This window comes from Oryzias latipes, chromosome 9 (assembly GCF_053564925.1).
Source record: "Oryzias latipes strain Hd-rR chromosome 9, Olatipes_Hd-rR_3.1".
NCBI classification, from domain to species: domain Eukaryota; kingdom Metazoa; phylum Chordata; class Actinopteri; order Beloniformes; family Adrianichthyidae; genus Oryzias; species Oryzias latipes.
In genome coordinates this window covers 7,124,568-7,151,274 of record NC_136245.1, presented here as the reverse complement: position 1 = coordinate 7,151,274, position 26,707 = coordinate 7,124,568, and the positions used below count along the sequence as shown (strand labels likewise).

Below are 26,707 nucleotides of genomic sequence, written 5' to 3'. Positions count from 1 at the left end.
GGGAGTTAGAGCACGGTACGACACTGTGAAGGAATTTGTTTTATTATTATCATTGTTTAAATGTATTTCTTTAAATGTTAACTCAGATTGACCTTTTTACCTCTTCTGAAAACAGTTCTGTGTGTTTGGTCATCTGCTTCTCATGCCCAGCCAGGAACAGGGGGGTTTACGACACACTGTCCTGAGCTGATAAGGGATACTGTTTGAAGTTAGAATCCAACCAAAAGGGTCATTTGACGACACCCCCTGATGAACTTTTTGTCTTTGTCTTGAATTGTTACCTCCCACTTGTGTTCTTAATAAAAGGTGCACAGGGAGAGGCAGACCTTTGAGAAGAGCAGCGTGTTGGTTGTCTTCTGTCACACTGGCTTCTTCTCCCTCGTGCATGAGAAACTTGATTCTTGTTGTGGTTTGTTGTTTATAATTGTGTTTTTCTTTAATGTCTAGATGCATTTATCTGACAGACACCATCACCTGAAAGACACACCTGTGCTCCCTTTAAATTGCACCTGCACCTCTCTATGACCCTCCACAGTCCATGACAACCCCAAAACCCTGCAGCACCCGTACAGGTCAACCCCCGTACAGATGCATTTGACTAAGGCAGTGGTGTCAAACTCATTTTCACCGAGGGCCTCGTCAGCATAGTGGTTGTCCTCAAAGGGCCAGATATAACTTATACATGTAACTAAATATAATAAAAAATGAATGTAACTACTCCTTAATGTTAAATAACTCATTATTTATTTATTATAACTTTTTAAAGTGACAATTACAGCTGCATAGAAAACATATGTTTGCTTGTTACTCTAACATAAATCCTTTTACATTTGATTCTGACAGGTTAGGTTATATGGACAGTGTTTAAGTTCTAATGTACAGTTGCCCAATCCGATATTTCAAGTTAGATTCCCCCCTAGATATGAATAAATACACACCAGTTTTTATTTTAAGAGATTACAAACTTTAATGCTTTCGAGGGCTACATACAGTGACATGGTGGGCAACATTTGGCCCGCGGGCCTTGACTTTGACACATGTGGACTAGGGCATTAGAAATATTGTGGAGAGGAAACATCTAACATGAACCACTAAATCTCTCCGATGTATTCATCCTGATCTTCTCAATTAAGGACAACAAAGGTCCATCAAAAACACTTTCATAGATGTTTTGCACTTTTTTCACATTCAACTAGAATTTGAATAGATATGGACTTCACTGTAGAAAGCAATACTTTGTGAATGAATCAGCCACTCACAATAAATGTTACTCAGTCGGTGCAAAAGATGTGTGGCGGCAATAACAGCTGGTTAATTAAAACTGGTGATTAAATTATTGAAGGGGAAATAAAAAAGGTGGCAGAGCAGCATTGTGACAGCATGCAGCTATGATTAATATAACAACATGCATTGTAAAACACAAATGCTAAAACACTCAAGCATGCAATGCTTCTCATAAAGACTAATGTGATGACATATCAGAAAAATGAAATTAGGTCCAGAGAACTGTTTGCTACAACACTGTGTTTTCATTGTTTTGCATTAGCTGCAGCACAGTACAAAAGCACTTCTTATGTATGAAACTGGAAGAAAAATTGTAGCTCAAATGAAAAACAGAGAATCAATAGCTAGTTTAGAATAACAGGAAAACTAAATTTATTGCTAAGATTCTTAAAGTTGAACTATTTTCCAAAGTTTTGAGGTCAAAAGTAAAGCCCAAAAACTGGGTACTAAGTAAAGTAAAGCAGATTCCCCACAAGCCTACAAATGTTTATAGATTTGTTATTGTGTAATGATCATCTAATGTTGTGCTTGTAGGCCAGAACATGGAAATATGCAATTTGTATACCTTCATGTACCTGACATTTGAAAAAGAATCTCATCTAGTGCAAAATATTGCAACAGAATTAGGTTTGACTGAAATGGCAAACAGATGCATGTTAGTTCTGCTTAAATAAGATTGTTTCTAAGCTCACAGAAGACAGAAAAAGATACAGATTATTGCAATCTTTGTTTGATGAAAACTTCAAACAGTATTAAAGTTGTAAATCACCACTATCAATTCTATGGGAACTAGATTTTTTAGGATTAAATGCATTTTGCTTGCAGGCAGAAACAAGAATTGGTCCCAAAAGTCAGAGAGCTCAAGAGATGATGTCGACCAGTCCGCTGCCGTTACTTATGTAGAAATCAATAGTCCAGGCCTGCAGGGTGTCTTGGATTTATCTTCCTGACATCATCTGTTTTTGTCCAAAGTGAGTTCCTGAACAACAGAGAGAGTCTGATTTACCACAGAAAGGTTTATTTTAAGTTTTTAGTGCTATTCTTTTAGCTTGAGTATGGGGTATTTACTAAACAGAAGCACAATTAACATTTTATTGATAAACTAGGAGTTTTATGTACAGAAGTACTTATAGACAAAGTGTATACTGTATTTTCTGTTATAGGTGAAAAAGAGGTCTGTGTTGTTGCTGAAGTTTACTGGGTGTCAGAGTAATTGATAGTTGTTCAGGTCGTTTTGGCTGAGATGTGCTGCTTCTGTTCTGAGCCATTTGCCACAGATGGCATCCTTAATGGTTGTGTGTCACTGACATTTGGAAACAAGAAGAAACAGAGCTGTGCAGAGTCTGAACACCACATCACAGGTTGCAATCGGAGTCATTTTAAAGTAGAGTGGGAAAGGAAAAACTCTGAAGTTCCCTCCACACAAAGAAAATTGTTTTGGTTTTTTTAAGGCACAATTCTGCCCCAAAGGTCATACTGTCTTATAATTGTTCCTCCACTGCAATGATCAAATTCTGCAGTGTTTATATGCTGTCTCATAAAATATGTTATTTTTGCAACAAGACATGGGCAAAAATAAACAAAAGGCTACCGAAGTGAAGCTGGTCTCAATCATACTTTTGTAAAGATGTGTTTCATCAAGGATCCCAAAAATGTAAAGTTTCCTTTTTGAGTTACAAAGCAAAAAAAAAAAAAAAACTGCAGTGAAAACTGACAACATTTCCAGTTTGGTATCAAGCTCTGTTTCTGTCACTGCCTGAGGGCTTAAACATTTCACTAGGCCAAAACAGGTTTTTGGAGAGAGGGAAATCAATGCAGAAAAAAACAGAGCCTACAGGTGGATGTCAGAATGTGAATGCAGCACATGAAGCAACAAAGGTAAAACATTGCAGTAGCAGAGGATCTATTGCAGCGGTGCAAGATTTTAACTTTGAATCAGAATTTCAGAACCGGCATCATGTTTGACTAAACGTATTTCACTCAAGGGCTTTCCAATGTTCCCCTTGGCTTTTAAAAATAAAAAAAAAAATAAAAAATCTCCCACCCTTGACTTTAATGTGCAAATTATGTTCCAAGACTGCAGCAGTAAAAGGAACCAATTCCTTGTGTGTCTTAATCCTCGGTTTTTACTCAAACATCACTTCAAAAATGAGATTTGTGTGACAACCTGCTGTTTCCACAGTGCTGCTTTAAGCAGCGGCGGAGATTGCAATAACACAGGGTAAATTCCACGCGGCCCAACAATCCATGAGCTCAGATAATACAAGTATTAAAATGCAGGCTCTTATCAGTCAACAGAAAGCTTTTAGCAAACATAATGAAATGTTGTAGTGAGAGCCCAAAGTCGGACTCAAAGCTGTGAAGTGCATACAAATGACATGATCACACAAGGAGCAAAACAAGCTGCAGTAAACAAGACTGCAAGCTGAGCTCTCAACATGGGTGCTTCCCCCCAACATCTCAGGATGAAAAACAATCAAAAACACCAAAAACGGGTTTGCTGCAATTTTTTTTTACACTGTTACCACCTTGACCTTTACTTATTATTCTTACAACTGCAGATTTGTAATGAGATTAAAAGTGAGCAGCTGTAACCGGTAATACCAGCCGGTTGCAGTCGGCCTGAGGAAACAGTACCGGCTGATTAAAACTCAAAACTAGCAAGAAAAACAAGAGCCAGATGCATGAAACCCTTTGTGTTTTACACTCCATGCACAAAAGCTGTGCATACAGTACAGATTATTCTTGCAAGATTTTAGGAGTCTAATGCATGCAAGGTTTTCTTAATGTGCTTTTCTGATCAATTAAATCAGAATCTATAGCTTTTTTTCTTGCTGTTTAGGGTCTTCTGGAAACAACAGATGAAACCCATCAGATGGATCTATGCAACCTCCAGAAGACATGCAGCAGTATATGTTAAAGTCCCATCAGTTGTCACACAGCTGGTTGTGTGAAATTAGCTCTCCTCGTATTGTCAGCAGCAGACACAGGCGTGCTCAGGAACCATTTGGTGCTTTAACCCTCAAATCCAACCCACTAATGCCAAGGGTGAAGCAGGGAGGCAATTGGTCACATAATTAGCCTTTGGGACAAATGTAGATTTGAACCCACAACCCCCACCCTACTAGTCTATTGCACAATTTAACACAGTTTATTTTTGAAGTGCCACTTCACAAGCAAGGTTATCTCAAGGGGCTTCAGAAAAGATGAAAAACATCAAATCGAACTAAATAAATATGGATTGTGAAATTTAAATGATCTATGTCCAGTTCATTCCACTATGGTCAGATTGTCTTTAATAATTGCCCACATAATGGCCCAAAGATTACATCATTCATTCATCTAATCTAATCAAAGGGCATTCAGTGTAAACCTCGTAAGTGCAACAAAAGGCAAAAGTGGTGAAGAAAACTTCCTCTGAATGAAAGAAATGGACGAAACCTCCAGCAAAACCAGACGGGGGCTGTGGGTGGAGGTGTGGGGGGTTGTAGCAGGGGGGCACAGGAGCACGGAGAATGCAAGCTCCAACCCAGCCAGAAAAATAGCCCTCCCACCACGCCAGGGGGCCCAGCTCAGGGCCCAATCCATCGGAGAGCCCCTCAGCTCCAGAAAAGCAGCCTACCACCACTCAGGAGTCCTGAGCATCCCAACTAGATCCATGTACACTTCATTTTCCCTGTTTGAGCATCTGGTTCAAAACGGTACGGCTGGATGGGGACATTTTTGTTGCACAGCTAATGTTAGGTTGTGTGGTTGAGGGGCTGTAAGCTAGCAGGAGAGTGTGCAAACAACACTCAGTTATGGGGGGTGGGGGGTACTGATGAACCACTGCCGCTCTGCAGAAACTATGTCCTAGAAAATGACAGGTTTTATGTTCATGCCTAAAAACAGCATTTGTGAATGTGTCATAAGATGATTGGAATGGGACTTTAACAACCTCAAAACTCCTAGATGACGTTACAAAAAAGTACTACTGATGAGGTACAACTGATGCCTGCAGCAATTACAGTTAACTTGGCACCACTGGAAAGCTTTGTCAGTAAAATAATAACAAACAAAAAAACTACAGTATTTTGCTTTTAACTAGCAGTCCATACAGAGAAGCTAAAGTTGGCAAAACCTGATGCTTTGTAGCAAATTTAATTAAAAGTATATGCAGCTTTGTCAGAAAACCTTTTGATTTTCTGGAGATGTTTTAGAATGGCATAAGATATGTAGCATTCTAGCCTTGAAGTAACTATTGCATTAACTAATGTCTCTTTGTCACTCCAACACAGGATGTTGTTGATTTAGAAATATTGTGAAGATGAAAGATGGGAGTTCTAGAAAATGTATCAATGTGAGAAAAAATGTTAAGCGCTCTTCAAAAATGACTCCAAGGTTATTGAAGGAGACTAAATCAATGCCATCCAGTTTGATTCCCTTACTTTTTAGTTGTATCTGAAGTGCCCAGGTTCAAGAACAGCAACCACTGTGTTTACTAAAAGAACATTAGCATTCATCCAAGCCTTTAAATCTGCTTGACGTTTTATAAACTGGGTGACATATTAAGGCTCAATAGATTAGTATAGCTGTGCATCATTGTTCATGTCCATATGGGAAATCTAAAACATGCTTGAAAGATTAAGCTGGTCTAGCAATGCCTCTGTGTCTTCCTGGAAAATCTAAAAGACAGGCAGGGAAGCGGGAAGTCTGCATCTTTACTTGGACCGCATTTTGTAACCCATTCTCAGACAACAAGATATTAGTGGAGGAATGTAATATTTACGGGAGCAGTAGAGATATATAATTAATCACTCTGCAAAAAAACCCATCACAACATTGGGATGCTTCTGTTCTTATTCCTCTAGTCAAGGAGGACAAAAGAATAGTTTGTATTTGTCCCACAAGGACATGGGAAACTACTTTACCAGCAACAACTGTCAACTGTTTCACTTACAATGTGTGTTTTTTACTCATTCAGCACATATTTTTGTGCTGATGATTACAAAGTTAAGTGACTTGAGAAGATTAAGTGATAAAAATACACGAAAACACAATACAATAAAAAAAAACTGCAAAATGCCTATTTTGCCTATTTTTCTGCTTAACTTGGAAGAAAGCTTTGGAAACAATAAACACCTCTTCAACCTATTTCCAAAGGAACTGGAATGTAGTTTGTCATGTGCAGTTTAACTATCTAGCTTAGAGACACAAGAAAGACACACAAAGAAAATGTGTGTTTTCTTTCAAAAGGCATGACGATGGGGGAACATTTCACCAAGGTGTAAAACCGCAGTATTATTTTACTGCCATTCTTGTTCAGGTCTACAATCTTGTCCCTGGTGTCCTTTGACAGCTATTTGGTCTTGGTGGAGACCAAGAGTGTGCACAGGTGTCTTTTATGCAGATAACCAGTGACATTAATATGGGTAAACTAGTGGAGAATAAAAGAGCTTCCCTAAAGTAGAAGTAACACGTCCGTGAGGAAAAGATATGTTGCTTGTTTAAAAGAACTGGATCAGGGGTGTCAAACTCAATCGCACAAGGGGCCAAAATAAAACAAAAATCTTAAATTGGGGGATGAACAGATACAATACTCCTTTAAGACACTAAAACTGAATTTTTTAACTTTTAAAAAATAACTTTTTTTAAACAAAAATATGGATACAGGCAGGAATATTTTTCGAGAATAAATCAACTTAAACCCTAAATAACTTTGAATATTTTGCTCCTCATAAAAATATATTCCATCAAAATTATACAAGTTAGAAATAAAGTAAACGTTAAAAGAAAAAAACACTAAAACTTCTTTATTTGTATGTCATTTAATATTACAGTTGGGGGAAGCTCTGTTGTTGAGGAAAACATACATTCTTGCGATCATAGAGTTATCCGCTGTTAAAAAGGCTCGGACAGTCATAAAAGAGACATATCTGTCAGGAAATGCTACCGGCAGCATGATAGGCATCTAACAACCAGTGGTCAACAGAATTAAAAAATATTAAAAAAAACGATGCTCTTTGTTTTGTTTTTTACTAACCATGTTGCTCAACTGATACCAAATAAAAGAAAGTTTCTACCACAGATATGCTGATGCCAACAGGCCAGTGGTTTGAGTTCCATAAAAACATATTCTTTCCCAAACATTCCGTTGGCAGTGATCCATCCAAAGGTTCAGATGAGACTACTTTAAATGGCTCAGCATATTTTAGATCTCATGTTTGTCTTTTTATCCTTTTTTCTTCTTCAGGTTGGGGAGATGACAAGACTTATATCCACATTATCATTGAGAAAAGCCTGAATTGTTGCAGATCCCAGGATTGGACTGCCCCTTAGCTTCTACAGCTCCCTGACAGAGCCTCCACAGCTGAGGCTAGTCAGAGCTCAGGCAAGTGTGATGATTAGACTTTATAACATACAGGAAAGCTTCTCTGATTTATGAGCTACTTGAGCTTGCCAGCATAAGTGTACATAATGCTGCTGGTTTAAATGTTTAGTGTGACGCAGATGCTGATGCAGATAAAAACGAATTCGAGACGCTTTAAAATTTTATCAGTGCAAAATTCACCACCTCAATGTCTCTCATAAATGTTTCCTTTATATAAGGGTCCTAACTTTTGCAATAACAGTGGTGTATGCCTATTTTAGGTATCCTTTTAAAAGAATGAAAAGCTTTTAAACAAGGCCCTTCATCTTTCTCTAAAGGCACAGCAGCCCATCATTCCAATTTACAACCCCAGGCACACATTGCTCATGTATGATTTAGAAGCAGTTCAATGAAAGGGGAATGTTGTTGTCTGGAAAGAAAAGTATGGCTTACAAAGTCCTCAGAACTGATAGTGAAGGCAGGGCAGGTTGAGGACACAAAGTGAAAATATATACAGATATTAGGTTTCCAAAAACCATTTGACTAACCAGCTACATGTGTCCGTCTGCAGCAAGTCAGCATCTGAGTTTGTTAAAAATTTTCAAGCAAATTCATTATTTTTTTCTTCTCTTTCCTTTAAAAAAGGAAAATGGTTGATTTGAAGTCTAGACCCAATTCTCTTCAGATTGTAATCAGCAAAGAATTTAGTTCCAGGGGACACTGGTAAACTGATTAACTCTAAGAAAATTCCTCTTTACTTCTTTATTGGTTAAGACAATTTAATGTAAAAAATAGGAAAAGATAATAGCAAAAAAAATCATATCAATAATAACTGGTAATGGTCAATGGGAAGAAAAATATGACTGTGAAGGAAATTGTTTTATTATTATCATTGCTTAAATGTATTTGGTGAAATGTATGTTTAAATGTTAACTCAGATTCACCTTTTTACCTCTTCTAAAAACAGTTGTGTGTTTGTTCATCTGCTTCTCATCCCCAGCTAAGAGGGCGTTTTACGACACACTGTCCTCAGCTGATAAGGGATACTGTTTGAACTTAGAATCCAACCAAAAGGGTCATTTGACGACACCCCCTAATGAACTTTTTCTCTTTGTCTTGAAAATGTTACCTCCTTCTTGTGTTCTTAATAAAAGCAGCACGAGGAGAGGCAGACCTTTGAGAAGAGAAGCGTGGTAGACGTTTTCTGTCACTCTTGCTCCTCTCCCTCGTGCATGAGAAACTTGATTCTTGTTGTGGTTTGTTGTTTATAATTGTGTTTTTCTTTAATGTCTAGATGCATTTATCTGACAATGACAGATCTTATTAAAAATGGGAACAACAAGACCATTGACTGTTTATGAGAATTGCACTGAGTAAATTAGATGTAACCCAGATAAAATGACTTACTCTCGTTCCAAAAAAAAAAAAAAGTCGATTCAGTCGCCATTTTTTTCTCGATACAGACACCGCCATGTTGGAGCAAGACTACATCAGCAGTGATGGGTTGGAGTCAGTCTGAATCGATGTTTCTATGGCAATCACTTTTGCCAATCAGGAGCGAGCTCGTTGGAAGACCACACCCCTACCACTTGAACGCGGGCTCGAGAGAATCTGTCAGTCAAACGTCATGAACATTAGGTGTTAGGGGCTAGAGCCACTACATGACTTTGAGGCATATGATTGGCCAGTTTATAACTTAAATGGCTTGCAATAAATAAATAAAAAAAATAGGATAAGCAAGTACATGTTTATAAAAAAAAAGGTTGTGGAGCGAGAATGGTTATTTTGACAAATAAAATGACTGAGTAGTAGCTGTTTTTTTCTCAATAAAAGTCTATGGGATTTTGGCTTCTTGGAGCTGACAGGTACTTCCTGTTTGGAGCGTGGAGCGGGGTGTATAGTTAGTGGAAAAGACCAAAGGGAATTATTTAGAAGGACACGGATGTGATTCAATATTCAATACAGAGATGTCCCTGGAGACATTTAAATAACAGACGGTCTTTGACCCATCATAACTCTGTGACAGTGATCAACATGAATCAGCTGAGTTTGATTTGGAGAAAAGTGGCTTTTCACATTGGCTGCATATTAACTATTTATTTATTTACTTACTATTTAACGTAATGTGTTGCAGAATGAGGCAAAGTCGCTTTTCTCTGCATAAGAATGTGTTGAGATAAATTTACGACGTAAGCATTTGAATACTGTAAAGCAGTGGTGTCAAACTCATTTTCACCAAAGGCCACATCAGCATAGTGGTTGACCTCAAAAGGCCAGATATAACTTATACATGTAAATAAATGTTAAAGAAAAATAAACGTAACTACTCCTTATTGTTAAATAACTCATTTATTTATTATAACTTTTTAAAGTGACAATTACAGTTGCATAGAAAACATATGTTTGCTTGTTACTCTAGCATAAATCCTTATACATTTGATTCTGTCAGGTTAGGTTATATGGACAGGGTTTAAGTCCTAATGTATAGTTGCCCAATCCAATATTTCAAGTCTGATTCCCCCTAGATATGAATAAATACACATCAATTTTTTTTTTATTCTAAGAAATTAAAAACGTATATGCTCTCGCGGGTCTTTGAGTTTGACACATGTGCTGTAAAGTGTGGTATATCAACACAAATTTGCTTTTCTGCACTTCAGAATCTGCTGAAATTATGTCAATTGTGTTTAATGGTTGAAGAGTTACCGAAGTTGAAAGAAAATACAGGTATTGTAAATACGCCAACGCTTTTAACATGGCTAATGTTCCTAATCTGGCTAATGTGTAGCATGGTAAAAAGAAACATGTAGAATTATTGTGAAGACAGTTAATAAAGTCTGACTGACTGACTGAATTACTACCTCTTTTGTTTCGCTTAATGCGCACCTTCTTGTTCAGTGCGCCTTACATACAATATTAGGACGGAAATAGACCTTTCATTGACGGTGCACCTTAAAAGCCGATCCACCCTATAGTGTGGAAAATAAGGTACCTCTTTTATGGTATTTATATATATTTCAGTCAGACAACTCTTGCAGAAGAACATTTATTTCACAACATCTTTAGGATGACATTCACAATTTGATTCACAACTTCGTTTTGGCATAAGGCTCCGTTCAATTCCTTGAGACAATTATTTTTCCATACACTTTCGGGTAACAACCCCCGTAACGGAGCCCACAGGTGGAAGCCGGGGAGGAGGGAGGGGCAAAGAATGAGCGCTGAAGGTAAGAGAGAATGAACAATTGTACACCTGACTTAAATAGGACGCTAAGCAGGTGGGTTAATTAACAGACCCGCCCTAGGGGAGTAAACTGCAATTCTGCCGAGTGTCTGCCCGAAATGCGACGAGTCGCTTATTTCAGTCAGACAACTCTTGCAGAAGAACATTTATTTCACAACATCTTTAGGATGACATTCACAATTTGATTCACAACTTCGTTTTGGCATAAGGCTCCGTTCAATTCCTTGAGACAATTATTTTTCCATACACTTTCGGGTAACAACCCCCAACACCAAGATCATCCAGAAGAAGAAGAAAATGTAAATGTATAATGTATAATCAGTGTGTAAATAAGATGAGGTGTGTTTTCGGCAGCATTCCATTTTCACTTCATTTCATTTCATTTCATTTCATTTTCCAGTATGACTGCTATGTGTTTACCCGGCACCATTGACCGTTTGGCCGCTCCCTTCGAGAACCACTCTACGAAGGGAACATGCTATCTAGTGTATCTGCTATGTGTTTACCCGGCACCATTAACCGTTTGGCCGCTCCCTTCGAGAACCACTCTACGAAGGGAACATACTATCTAGTGTATCTGCTATGTGTTTACCCGGCACCATTGACCGTTTGGCCGCTCCCTTCGAGAACCACTCTACGAAGGGAACATGCTATCTAGTGTATCTGCTATGTGTTTACCCGGCACCATTGACCGTTTGGCCGCTCCCTTCGAGAACCACTCTACGAAGGGAACATGCTATCTAGTGTATCTGCTATGTGTTTACCCGGCACCATTGACCGTTTGGCCGCTCCCTTCGAGAACCACTCTACGAAGGGAACATTCTATCTAGTGTATCTGCTATGTGTTTACCCGGCACCATTGACCGTTTGGCCGCTCCCTTCGAGAACCACTCTACGAAGGGAACATGCTATCTAGTGTATCTGCTATGTGTTTACCCGGCACCATTGACCGTTTGGCCGCTCCCTTCGAGAACCACTCTACGAAGGGAACATGCTATCTAGTGTATCTGCTATGTGTTTACCCGGCACCATTGACCGTTGGGCCGCTCCCGTTCACCAGGGGAGCATACTATCTGAAGAGAGAGAGAGAAAAAGAAGACTGGAGGGGAGCCAACAAGATTACACAACCTGATTCAATTTAAACACCATGCATTTTATACTCATCATTCGCGGCTTCTACTTGAGGGAGGACTTCTCTTAAGATAATTATTTTCCTTACGCTTTAGGGTAACAAAAACCCCCAACGCCAAGATCATCCAGAAGAGAAAATGTGAATGTATAATCAGTGTGTAAATAAGATGAGGTGTGTTTTCGGCTGCATTCCATTTTCACTTCACTTCATTTCATTTTCCAGTATGACTGCTATGTGTTTACCCGGTACCATTGACCGTTGGGCCGCTTCCTTCGAGAACCACTCTACGAAGGGAACATGCTATCTAGTGTATCTGCTATGTGTTTACCCGGCACCATTGACCGTTTGGCCGATCCCTTCGAGAACCACTCTACGAAGGGAACATGCTATCTAGTGTATCTGCTATGTGTTTACCCGGCACCATTGACCGTTTGGGTCGCTCCCTTCGAGAACCACTCTACGAAGGGAACATGCTATCTAGTGTATCTGCTATGTGTTTACCCGGCACCATTGACCGTTTGGCCGCTCCCGTTCGAGAACCACTCTACGAAGGGAACATGCTATCTAGTGTACCTGCTATGTGTTTACCCGGCACCATTGACCGTTTGGCCGCTCCCTTCGAGAACCACTCTACGAAGGGAACATGCTATCTAGTGTATCTGCTATGTGTTTACCCCGGCACCATTGACCGTTGGGCCGCTCCCGTTCGAGAACCACTCTACGAAGGGAACATGCTATCTAGTGTATCTGCTATGTGTTTACCCCGGCACCATTGACCGTTGGGCCGCTCCCATTCACCAGGGGAGCATACTACCTCAAAGAGAGAGGGAAAGAAATGAAATGGGAGCCGACATAAGAAGTACTCCTACCTGATCTTAGAACGTAAAGCCCACGTCCGCAAAACGCTGGCGGAACTATAATTCTAGCCGCCATGGACGACCCTAGGATGACACAAACTTACATCCAATACAATGCTCCCGATGACATCCTATGCCATGAATGAAATAACCCCATATTTGAAGCTTCCATCACATACTATGACGGGGTTAACGGCCATAAACATTTCATCTGGCATAATATTCACACAAGCTTAGTAAAATCCATTATTCTAAGCTGCCATCACACTATGACGGGCTCGACGCCATTATATACACATCATGCATGCTACTAACGCAGGCTTAATAACTGCCATTATTACGAACTCCAACGACAATACCACAACGAGCTTAACGGCCACAAAGTTTTCTCCCATTTGGCATACCAATTAAAATGACTGAATTGATACAACTTAGAGCAACCTAAATTTTGAGGCTTCCACCTGACAAATAATTTTCTTTCAACATTTATAATCCAAGAATTTCACACTCATTCTGCAGCTGACATAGATTGATTCAAGCCAGAAGTGTCCTTGGAACGCAGAGGAGGTCCACCACCCCTTCACTTTCAGTGCAGCAATAGGTACGTTGAGCAGTCATCGTTGCAGCACCAGATCAGGGAATGCATGGGTGACATCATTTCCTGGAAACGGAGAAGCTGATCGGGGCGTGAGGGTTCGCAGGCTCAGGATGCGATGCATAGATAAAAAACAAAGCAGTATTAGTCTTGACAAGAATATATAAACAACCCAGAAACTGATCAGTTTCAAAATGATTGAGATAAATTAAATAACAGTGCTTTTTAAAAACAAATCTGAGAAAGTGAAATTTAGTAGATAGTTAAGGTAAAGACCCATTGTGGATTTATCGCACCCTAGAAACCACCATAATTACAAATTCCAACAGTGAAATAATAGTGAAATATATGACCTGCACGGAATCTTAACACCAATTTTTTGTTTTATATATTCCAATGATAAAGTAACCTTTGACAGTTTCAGAGGGACGCACCTTCAGGAGGCCATCGAGGAGTAGGAGTAGTAGATGGGAAGAGTAGCCAAGGAGATTTGTAGATGAGGAAGGTCAACATCCCACGTAGCAGAGGATTACAGCTCGGCTGGATTTGATGCCTTGTATATGATATTAATGGTTCTCAAATTTTTTATTTAGCCAAGGGCGACTGAATACTGCAAAAGAGAACTTGAGAGCCATGAGGGATCATGGTTTTGATATTATTTTTGCTAGACTGAACCTTAAGCATTCAGAGGCGGAGTATAACAAGCCTCCAAATGGGGATGCATCTAGCAGAGTGCCATCTGCTTAGAAAAGTCAGACCGAAGACTGACTTGTGGACACAAGATTTAACTCTTGAACTAAGCTTGAGAGCGCAAGTGATATATTTCCTATGGTCAGGGTAGAAGTTGCTCAAAGTGTTAATTAACCAAGTCAACCGATGACACAATACTATCATTCAATATTGAAACAGCCTTAATATAATCTCCAAGGATGAAATAACCGGACGACCCCTTAAGAACCATCAGAGCTGTAGATTCTGGCGGCCGGTCAAACACAAACCACTCTTCTTAAATCCTTTTCCCCCAAACCAGAAGGCGCAGACACAGGAGAACAAGTGGAGGAAGCCTGAAGACACAACATTCATCACAAAACCACTCCAGGCATAGAGAGGGAAAGATCAAACGCAAAACACGAAAATCCAGAACAGGAACACGCGGCCCAGGATCGAACTACCCCCAGCCGAGAAAACAAGGCCGCGACGAGACCGACACACTCACTAATGCGGCCGACGCAAGTCCCTGAGGACAGGGCAGGACCCACTGGGGTACACAGAGCAGGGAAAAACAGGCGGAGCAGAACGTGCGGGGCAATGAATGAGGATCGCTGAGTGAATAAAATGAGCCATAGACGCTGCATAAGAGAGACCAATCATAAGGGAAAATGTCCATAGCGCAGAGACGGGTCCAAGAGACACTGATTCACATTCCAACTAACCAGCAGCTACAACAACGAAGAAAACAAACAGAAGAACCGCCATAATAATAAAGCCAGCATCAAATTAAAGACAATCAAGATGTACACATAGCTCCCAAAGAACAAAACAGCAATAGAAAATAAATGCTAAAAGCCACGATAAATTCAGCCAGCATGAGAAACCTGTCCAAACGAGGACTGCCAGCCTTCACAACCACAGAAAGGACCCCACAACCCCTGAAAAAAAAAAATAAATAAAACAACCGGATGACGCAGAACTACGCAGCAGAAAAAGAATCAGAAGTGCATCATAAAGGACCCGAAAAAAACTACAACTCCCAGGGTCCTTAGGGGCGTGACGTCACCGAAGTAAACAGGAAGCGAGACGCAGCCATAGAAAACTACATGGGAAAAGTACCGCACGACGCTCACCGTGGATAATTGGGGTGACCACGGCAGACGAGAAGACCCGACTACTCCTGATCGGGGGGCACGGACATCCCGAACATTGCGGAAAGCACACCCCCTGCAGATGCACGCGACCGCGGCGAAACGAACGCGCTGTGCGCCGTCAGCCGCCCGCGGATCGGCAGCCGCCCGCGGAGCGGAGGAGAAATTAAGGAGAGCAGACGCGGCGAAACCAAAACCCCACATCAGAAAGATGGGGATCATCCTTCCCAAGGACGGGGGAACATGGCAAGACGCCAAAAGAGAAGGAGACCCGCGGGCTCGGAGACCGGCGAAGAATGAGCGCTGAAGGTAAGAGAGAATGAACAATTGTACACCTGACTTAAATAGGACGCTAAGCAGGTGGGTTAATTAACAGACCCGCCCTAGGGGAGTAAACTGCAATTCTGCCGAGTGTCTGCCCGAAATGCGACGAGTCGCTTATTACTATTTCTTTATGAAAGTAACTTAATAAACAAACAAACAGAATAAGTTGTTAAAGCAAGTGACTGCAAAAACCTCTCAGCACTGTTTCTCTCGAATACCTTTAAGTAGATTAACTTCTTGGGCTCCTGCAATGTTTCTTGCTAATCCTCACATGACATTTCCGCAGAGTATGTGACATTTTACCATTGACTGTAAAAACAATGGATAGCTCAACCCCTCCCTTCTCGTGTTCCTAAATAGGCGCTGCCATGTTGAAACAGTGATTGGTCCAAGTCGCTCTGAGTCATCGTATCTATGGCTACTACTGTCACCATTGCCATAGATACAATGACTAAGGGCGACTTGGACCAATCACTATTGACTGGTTTCAACATGCAGCGCCCATATCAGGAAGCAAAGGTGTGGGATTTTGCCGACCCTGGGAGTATTTCGGGCAGGCAACTCAAGCAGTGCGGTTAGGTGGTTACTCCTCCCTGCAGGCAGTTCAGTCTAATCAACTCACCTGTTCAGCGTCCTACTTAAGTTCCAGGTCCTCTTTTACCATTTCCGTAAACTCTGCGTTAATCACCACACCCTCCTCCCCGGCTTCCACCTGTGAGCTCTGTTAGGGGTAGTTTAATACCCAAAGTTTTCTATGGGTTCTTTGTTTTATGTATCTGAACGGAGCCTTATACCAAACTAAAAGAAATATGGAATAAATCTTCTTTACTGCATGAGTTGTCTGACTGAAGTAAGGCATTTTCTATAGGTGATATCACACCTCGATTCGTCCATTGTTTTTACTGTCTATGCATTTGACACCAATATCTCACACCACTATTCCACGCAAATATAGATAAAAAACAAATAAAAAAAACAAGCACTCAGTAATTTAGAAAAACAATTTGCTATTGGGTAAAACCTGAAGCTAATGACTCATTTCCTCACAGCAGAGACATATGTTTCTTTTATAATTACAGTCAAGGTTTCGTGCCAGTATTCCTTGTGTGGGGGGTAATGAGGTGGACTTCTCAATAGGCGGAGCGGAAAGGACAAAGGGGTGGGTTGGTTTAAACTCAATATTTTTTATTCTGTTTGTTAGTTTTTACCTGTAAAGTGCTTTCAGCTGTTTAAAGCATAAAAAGCCCTTTTTTTATATAAAGAAAGCTTGACTGGATTTCTAAACAATCAGAAGAATTTTCACCAGAGCCGATATCCAGTCAGAGCTTTAAAATGTAATGAAATCTGCTGTGAGGTTTGACTCCATTTGGCACTCCTACAACATATTTAAACGACAAATGCATGAGGCATCCTACCTCTTGTTCCACAATAATTTCTTTCTACAAAACAAATCACTTTGACTGCATAAACAATGCTTTAGATTTCTTTTTAAATGTAATTTACCTTTGGCTGTGATGGCAGGCTGCTCTCCCAGTAGTAATTTTAGCCTCTTGGCGTGTATTTTACCCTGGTAGTGTGACTGCGCCACCACTGCTGAGGTGAAGGACATGTTACACAATGTGCAGCATTTATTCTTGTCCACGTCACTCTCATCACTGCCCTGAAAGAAAAATACAAAAGAAAGAAGCAGATTTTGAATGGATGATGCATCAGTCCATCCACAGATTTAGTGGGTTTGTGAGAGCTTTTATAACGTGTTCCTTTCAAAAACGGCTCCATCTTCACCTCAACCACTTTAGAACCATTTAAAGGGCATCCATCAAGACTTGATGCAAATGAAGTTGATGTTGTGTCAAGGAGGTTCTGCGAGATTGACCCTCTATTTGTATATGTTGAATCAAAACACCATTATGCCTGGAGGACACATAAAGCCGTGTCCAATGACAAGGTTTGGGTTTTTTCTGCGTTTTGACAAAGATGAAAGAGGAAAAAGTGACTTGCAAGGCAGGCTGAGTTAATGTAGGGGTGCTAGTCATCCTTTTATTCTAATTTGATTTTGAATACCCCCTGTTATAAAGCTGAGTTTTCATGTCATATCAGTTTAACTGACTCACTTTAAAATGAAGGAAGATGATGGCCCGTTTACTTGCATGATACAATGACCTCTAACAAACAGTTCCTCTATACCAGCGGTCTGCAACCTGAGGCTCTGGAGCTATATGTGGCTCTTTGACCCTTCCTTTGTGGCTCTCTGGTCGAAGAATGATTTGAAAATGTTGAAAGGCAACACATTTTTTTTTGACTATGCGAGACATCCACTGAAACAAAACTATCAGATGAGTCAAACTCTATTCAACTCATTCACAAACAGTTGAAGTACAGTTGACACCCATAATGTACCAATAATGCTCCAACAATCCATCAAGTGGTGCGCCTTTGTAGTTTACCAAGGTCAAACAAGTGTCAATAATCCTTTTAAGCACCTTCAGCAGCTTGGCTTTGTTATCCATTAAAGACAAGGAGCGCACGCCTTTTACTTGGACAGCACTAACTGACCCCCTGCGCCTTGCACTTGCAGAAAAAAATGTGTGTGGACATCTTCGCCGTACAGGCTCACCGAGTGATCTACAACTTTGATATTTCAAAGTCCCATTTTTCACCTGCAGAAAGCCCATATCCACCTGTAGGGGCAGTTGTGACTAATGCTTGCGATTTTCACAAAGCAGCTAAGACATATTTTTGAGGTGCTTTGAATCAATGGCTGATTTTAGTTTATAATGAGGCAACGTAAAGCACTTTGTTATTTCATCTATGAAAGGTGCAGCATAAATAAAACTTAAGGTGAAGCCTAATACATTTTTTATTGGCAGAGAGAACAGACACAAATGACCATATCTCAAGATCATTAAACAATTCTGAAATTTCACAACTTTCAATTGTACTTGGAGCAGTGTGAAATACTAAATCAATAGTTAAGGCAACGCTTTTTCCTATTTTATGCAGAATATAAATGCTGTATTCATGTGTAATGCATATTTAATTTCACCAAGTGTTTAAAATAAAACCTTATTCCCCCAATCAAAATGAATAATGGGGATGTGATTTACTAGCATTGTTGAAGACAGGATTGATGGAATTTGGACGACAGGAGAGCGGAGGACAAATGCAACCTTCAGGGATAAATACTCATTAAGAATGCCTAATAATTGCCAGAATATAAAGTCTGCCAGTTGGCACTCTGCTTTAGGCCCTTTAAACACTAATTGCTCTCAAAGGATCAATTGGTGGCTTCACTTGTACTCAATTACACTCAGTAGCTCTCAGTCTCCTTCCATTGGCTCACAGAAGAATTCTTGTATTTAGTGCATTAGTCTTGGTGTTTTTCAGGGAGCCGTTCTTTATTTTCTAGCAGACAAAGCTAAATAAAGTAGCCTCTTATTGCTTAACGCCAAATGTGGATAGTAAACAAGTAAAATAATTAAAGTACTCTTGACTTAAGTTAAATGAGAAACTTTACTGCACTTATTTTTTTCTCCTAAAAGGTTAAAATTTTACTCCACTGCACTCAAAAAACAAATTATGTCCTTTAGACTCTCGTGCAAACTGAATAATGCAGTTGTTGTAAGTTGTCTTTCTTTTCTTTCCTTTTTTTTCTCTTGAACAGGCATGAGAGAGTAAGAAACAGAATTTCTATTCGTTGTATGTGATGCACATGTGAAGAATCGACAATAACGTTGTCAGATAAATGCATCTAGACATTAAAGAAAAACACAATTATAAACAACAAACCACAACAAGAATCAAGTTTCTCATGCACGAGGGAGAGGAGCAAATGTGTTGGAAAAGGTCCACCACGTTTCTCTTCTCCAAGGTCTGCCTCTCCCTGTGCACCTTTTATTAAGAACACAAGAAGGAGGTAACATTTTCAAGACAAAGAGGAAAAGTTCATTAGGGGGTGTCGTATAATGACCCATTTGGTTGGATTCTAACTTCAAACAGTGTCCCTTATCAGCTGAGGACAGTGTGTCGTAAACCCCTCATCCTGGGTGGGAGATGAGAAGCAGATGAACAAACACACAACTGTTTTCAGAAGAGGTAAAAAGGTCAATCTGAGTTAACATTTAAACATACATTTAACCAAATACATTTAAGCAATGATAATAATAAAACAAATTCCTTCACAAACGTTGACTTTGACTTGTGTGTGTAGGGCAAAAAGCTTATTAGAAATAATTTTTAAAAAGTAATCAAGTAACTGAGATTTCTCCTGCTTGCATCTTGACTTCTGTTAAATATGCAATATTGAGGCTTAAAACCAACTGTATTTCCATTTGATGGTGTTGTCATACTTGTGCAGTATGAAACAAAGTTTGGGCATTTTTAAACAATATTTTAAAATTTTCAAAAAAATTTTGAAAGTTCTAAATTTTTTTCTGGGTTGTGACTTCTCCAAATGCCAGTGGTGCTATTCAAGCTTACAATCTGGTTTTTTGTTTATTTTAAGATGTTCCTCATTTGACCCCATGCGCTTTTCTGTTCCTAAATCCAGTTTTGAACCATCTTCAATTGTCAGTCTGCTTCCTTCCTGTGCCATTCAATGCACAAGGTATCATGTTGTTCTATTCCTGATTTAGAAAAATTGTCATAAGGAAACACACAAAGTAAATTCTATTTGAACAAATTTGATTTTTTTTTTTGATACTATTATTATTTATGGATTTGATAAATGGTGTGCATTTGCAAAAGTATCAATTACACCGAGTAAAGGGGTGCTTTAATATATAAATGTGCTTCCTCCCACTACTTTTCAAGTAAATAATTTTACTCTTTTTGGCAAAATTCACATTTAATGGATCCAGCATGTAATGAATTGACTAATCTGTTACAATGGAATATGTCTGATTTGTGTGTGTAGGAAAAACACTGTATATGCTGTTATGAGGACCTGAAAGAATGTTTCTGAAGACCTAACGAGCTTTTGTAAATGTGAAAACCTTTTTTTACAGCTATAAATTATGTTTACAATTATTCAAAGAATCTTTACAAAAAAAAAAAATGTTTTACTCAAAGACAAATCGATGTTACAAAAATCCAAAGTTATGTTGCACTTGGATTTGTTTTTTACTGATCTCCAACTTTTGTTTGCAGATCCCAAACTTACATGCATGGACATCATTCCACAACCACATTAAAGGATTACAGCTCCACACGCAGTTCTCCAGATCATTTTCTTTCCTTTTAATCCCAAGCCTGGGTGTCAAACCTTAAATGTGAGTGGGCTAACATCATAAGCTGCAGGATGATGCAACACTGTCTCTTAGTGGTGGGTGGTCTTACACTTAATGATAAACTGAGTTTAGTCATCTCAAAGCTCAAAGTGGAATCACTGCTCTGCACCACTGAAGCCAGCTGAGGTAAATTAGGCATCTGTTTACATCAACTCTTTGCATTATACATATAGAAATGTCTTGATGCTCTCAAATGGGGTTTAAAAAGTAAAAATCTGAATTTGAATTCAGAATGCTGAAATTTCTATTGAGCTTAAAAAAAGGCTAAGAATGTTTAACACAAGCCGTTTCAACTCTTTAGGTGTTGGCTTGTTAGCATTAATAAAAAAGTATTCAATAAAAAAATAAAAATTGCGGCAGTAAAGTTTACATCCACTCTTAATGTTAGACAAGCTCTTTTTCTCTGTGGTTGCTTATGGGAAGAAACATACGGTAAACATACAGTTTTTATGTGGAAAAACTGTTAGTTATTTTTAGACTTAAAAAAAAAATGTTATTCAGCTTATTCCTTCCAAGCTTGTTGTTTATTTCCCTGTTAGAAACCGAGGGGGTATTTAAACTGGAAAAGTCCATTGGTCTGGATCGAGTTCTAAAGATGACTAAAGATCTCTTCATTCATTGGCCAGTAATTAGGAGCGTGGGGCAGTGGGACAGTTCACTTTTTCAAACTTTATATTTCGCTGACCAATTTTGAGTGTCTGTATCAACCTGAGGCACAACACTTGACTTCTTACTTTGGTACGGCGGAGTCATCCTGCAAGTCTGCTGAAGAGACAACCACCAAGGAGCTACGCTGATGAGTGTTTATGACATGTGGATTTTCAGGAAAACAGTGTGAGAAGCAACGTGTATCTTGTTAAAAGTTGTTTTTATGAGCTTCTATTCAACCGACCAAATTTCAATGGGTCGCTGTGTCCTTTCGCTGATCCGTGTTTATCCAACGCTCTCTGTTTACGTCCCATAATGCCCGATTGGGTGGCCGTTTTGGCCGAGTTGTTCCGCTCAGAAAACAGAGCCTGTTCAGACTGAGGAAACTCAGAGAAAACCAGACCTCAGCCCGACTGGATTGGAAACCAACCAAGACCACCTCAACAGATGGCTCAGAGAGCAGTTCCTGGTCCCAGACCAAGGTCCACTTGGGTGTTTTCAGACAAAAAATTTGTTCTGATTTATTGAGGGAAACAAACTGGTTCACCTTGAGCGAACAAAATGTGTGTCTAATCTGAATACACCCTAAATAATGGGAAAAAGATCAGGCTAAGTATTACAGTACCCAGACAAACATAATTGCACAGATAAATACACAAACTCGGGTATATAAGGTATATGTTTTTGTTTGTTTGTTTGTTTGTGAGTTCTTTTTGGAAAATAAAATAGACTGATATAAAAAACAACTGGCAAATGGGTTGAGTAGGTCCTTGCAAAATGAAAAAAAAAATTAGAAGTTTTTTATTTAAATAGTTTTGAATTTTAAGCAAATAATCCAATTTCTTTAGTCAACTTTCAATATACTGGGTGTTTACTTAAAACTAAAAGCTCTAGCAAGCTTCCAGTTCCACTTTTCCATTCGTTCATTAACAAACTAAAAGATTTTAGAACGATTAGATAATTATTTCAAAATGTTCTCAATAATCAGCTTTAAAATAGGCCTAAATGCTACTATCACAAATAAAGTCATGCAGCTAAAACAGTTAACAACTGCATAGAAAAATGTAGAAATTCACTTATGCTTGGTCTGTTTGACATGTAGAGATGTCAAAAGGCTTACAAAAGCATTATCATTTAATTCACTGAGTCAAAACAGTGTCTGCTGACTAAAAGGCAAACTATGACAGATTTTATTCCGCTGTGACTTGTTTGCTTACTTTGGAAGCTTTTTCATGAAGCGCAGCTGCTGCTTTCATCCAGGTGGAATTTCAATCTGTGTCCAAAGAACAGACTGTTTTTATCCCAGTGTTCTGTACCTGATAACACCAGATGAAGGTCAAGTGACCCAAACTAAATAGACGCTTGTTCATGCCTGTCATACAATTTACACGGTTCTCGCAATGGCTGGTAATTATCCAGTTTACAGTTTTTCACAGAAAATATGACTCAGAGGCTTAAAGTAGAAGATAAATTCCCTTTGAAGATGTGGCATATTCCCCACATTTGTGTGTTTTTCCGTGTTTTATCCGTGCAGGTCTTTGACTTATGAACAAAAATTAGTCTTACGAAAAAGCCATGTGTATTAGGTCTCACTTTAAGAGCTACATCCAGCTTTCTAATAAAACATGTGTTTAATAAGGCAATACAAACAAATAATTTAGCTTTTTTTCCCCCTTTTTCTGTTAGTTTAGATCGAGAGATGAGGTTGGCATCTCTTCACTGTGTTGTTGGGGGTCTTATTACAGCTGTGCAGCATTGAATGAAGTTCAGGGACAAACTGTTTAGATTAACAAATTAACTGCTACATTCAGTTATTGCTTATATTCATCAGATAGTGCTTTATGTTTGCAAAGTAAAAAAGCTCACCCAAACTTTCATCCAGGCCAAACCAACAGACAGTGTTTCAAATGTGAACATGGTTCTTGGTTGGCCTGAAAATGAACTCTTGAGTATTTTAGAGTCTTTATTGTGCTACGGTTTACCTGCCTTCACCCAACAGTAGCTGGGAAAAGCTCCGGAAATACTGCTGCCCCGAAAGGGTTACGGCGGGTTCAGAAACTGTTCAGGAGGAGAACTATTGGACCAATCCACCACATTAGTTGTGTATTTTACCCGCTGATCGAAACATTAAAAACTTCACGTGGCCAAGGTTGAGTGATTCACGCCCAGGGCGACCTCACCAAAGTTGAAATATCTGAGCTCTGGCAGCAGCCCGAGCTCAGATATCGCGCCGCAGAATCTCAGATCACGTCTGTCCCTTGGAGTTAACATTGAAACTGGCTGCTTTAGCCATGCGTATGGATGTGATCGCAGCTTTAACTGCTGGATTTGCTTAATCAGTTTGGTCTGATTCAGTCTTTGGTTTGTTCCTAAGTGAAACAAAAGGATTTTTTGTTTTCCTGAGCACCACATTTATGCTGCAAATAGACAAGAGTCTTGAAAAACAAAAAGGCTAAATGAGCTCCAACGTTCCCTGACCTGGGGTAAAAGGCATATATGCCATAGCTAAGAAAGAATGGTGGCAACAGAACTGAACTATATGATCAAAGCCAAATAGACAAATCAAGACCCTGTGTTACAATATTGGACTTCAGCAACCTGAATGTGAATCCGACTCTGTTGATAGCACGGCATTCTACAAAATATATATTTTTCATTAACTGTCAATCGACTGTGTTCTTATAGTGACAAGAATGTAAACAGTTGTGCATGTAAATATCCACATTTTATTAATTGTTATATGAAATTAGGCAAATGTATTTCCCAAACATTAGTCCTAACCCAACCACGATTATTAGCTCAATATTTTTAATATGAATGGTTAAAAGCTCAAAGCGTTTTTCAGTATAATATATTTACCATATTAAATATTTAATGTTATACATTTGTATTGAAAGATTGTTTCCAAATTATTAAAATATTTTTATGGAGGGACCTTTTTTCCGAAATGATTAAGTTGATATGCACAGAATGTCATATTAATTTGATTTACTTTAAAATGTCAAGAAAAAAATGCAACGTTTAATATGAATAATTGAATCATATAAAACTGATGAAAATATAATTAATTTTCAAACTTTTTATGCATCTACAGTTGCATTTTATTCTTTGCATTATTTGTGCAATGAAAGCCATAAGGATAATGAAAAAGTAAATACAGTAAACTATAGTTAAAAAACACACATATATATATATATATATATATATATATATATATATATATATATATATATATATATATATATATATATATATATATATATATATATTGTATCGCTTCAATCAGAGACAGCACATAACAGCAATGCCCTGTGACTGGTCTCTCTGAGAAAAATACAAAGCAACCTCCCTGAACAGAATCCAGTAACCATCACAGTGGCAGACATCCAAGAAAGAGTCTCAGGTATGAAGAACTGGACAGCACCGGGCCCTGACATGATACATGCCTACTGGCTAAAGAAGCTTACTGCACTCCACGAGCGCCTGGCAGCACAAATGAACCAGCTGCTAATAGATGGGACTCACCCCGAATGGCTAACGGAAGGGCGAACGATCCTGATCCAGAAGGATCCCTCAAAGGGTGCAGTCCCATCCAACTACCGGCCAATAACCTGTCTCTCCACAACATGGAAGCTCATGTCAGGCATCATTGCAACCAAGATAAATAGGCACATGGATCAATTCATGAGCAACACACAGAAGGGCATTGGTAGAGACTCCAGAGGAGCCAAACACCAACTCCTGGTTGACAGAACAGTCGCTCAAGACTGCAAGTCACGACACACCAACCTGTGCACAGCCTGGATTGATTACAAGAAGGCCTATGACTCAATGCCACACACATGGATCACTGAATGCTTGAAGCTGTAAAACATCAACAGGACTCTAAGAGCCTTCATAGGAAATTCGATGAAGCTGTGGAAAACCACCCTTGAAGCCAATGGGAAGCCACTTGCACGAGTGTCCATCAAATGTGGGATATACCAAGGTGATTCTCTGTCCCCACTGCTGTTCTGCATAGGTCTGAACCCCCTCAGCCAAATAATCAACAAGACTGGCTATGGATACCGACTCAGAAATGGGGCCAACATCAGTCACCTCCTATACATGGATGACATCAAGCTATATGCTAAGAGTGAGCGTGACATTGACTGCCTGATCCACACCACCAAGATCTACAGTACTGACATCGGGATGTCATTCGGGCTCGAGAAATGCAGCCGGATGGTGACAAAGAGAGGCAAGGTAGTCCACACAGGAGGGGTCTCACTCCCAGAAGGAACAATAGCAGACATCGAGGACAGTTACAAGTACCTTGGAATTCCGCAGGGTAATGGCAACCTGGAGCAGGCAACAAGGAAAGCTGCAACAGCTAAATACCTCCAACGAGTAAGGCAAGTCCTGAGAAGCCAGCTCAATGGCAAAAATAAGACCCGGGCAATAAACAGCTACGCACTGCCAGTTATCAGATACCCTGCAGGAATAATAAGATGGCCAAAGGAAGAGATACGGACCACGGATGTTCCAGATCCAGACTGATAGGATGGTAATGGCGAACCAACCAGACATTGTAGTGGTGGATAAAGAACAGAGGAAAGCCGTTGTGGTGGATATGGCAGTGCCAAGCGATGGAAACATCAGGAAGAAGGAACATGAGAAACTGGAGAAATACCAGGGACTCAGAGAAGAACTGGAGAAAGCATGGAAAGTGAAGGTGACAGTGGTGCCTGTGGTAATTGGAGCACTCGGGGCAGTAACCCCCAAGCTGGAGGAGTGGCTACAACAGATACCTGGAAAGACCTCAGACCTCTCAGTCCAGAAAAGCGCAGCGCTAGGAACAGCTAAGATACTGCGCTGGACCCTCAAACTCCCAGGCCTCTGGTAGAGGACCCGTGCTTGGAGGAGAAACCACCCGCGGAGGGTGAGAGGGGCGTTTTTATTTATTTATATACATATATATATGTATATACATATATATATATATATATATATATATATATATATATATATATATATATATATATATATATATATATATGATTATTTTGTAAAAGCATTATATTTGTAAAATATAATGCTACTTATTAATTTAAGTTTGCTGTAATTTAATATTTGTTTTCTTTG

The 26,707-nt window shown here is 39.4% G+C and overlaps 1 protein-coding gene across 6 annotated transcripts in view; it reads right to left on the bottom strand.

Moving 5' to 3' along the window:
* Positions 1-26,707, bottom strand: part of zmat4a (zinc finger, matrin-type 4a) — a 176,944-nt gene that overhangs the window by 71,723 nt on the left and 78,514 nt on the right. For all 6 annotated transcript variants that reach the window (XM_078952559.1, XM_078952558.1, XM_078952555.1 and 3 more), the window contains one exon: positions 17,151-17,307. In XM_078952559.1, the coding sequence (XP_078808685.1) occupies positions 17,151-17,307 (157 nt within the window). The remainder of the gene's footprint in view (positions 1-17,150; positions 17,308-26,707) is intronic.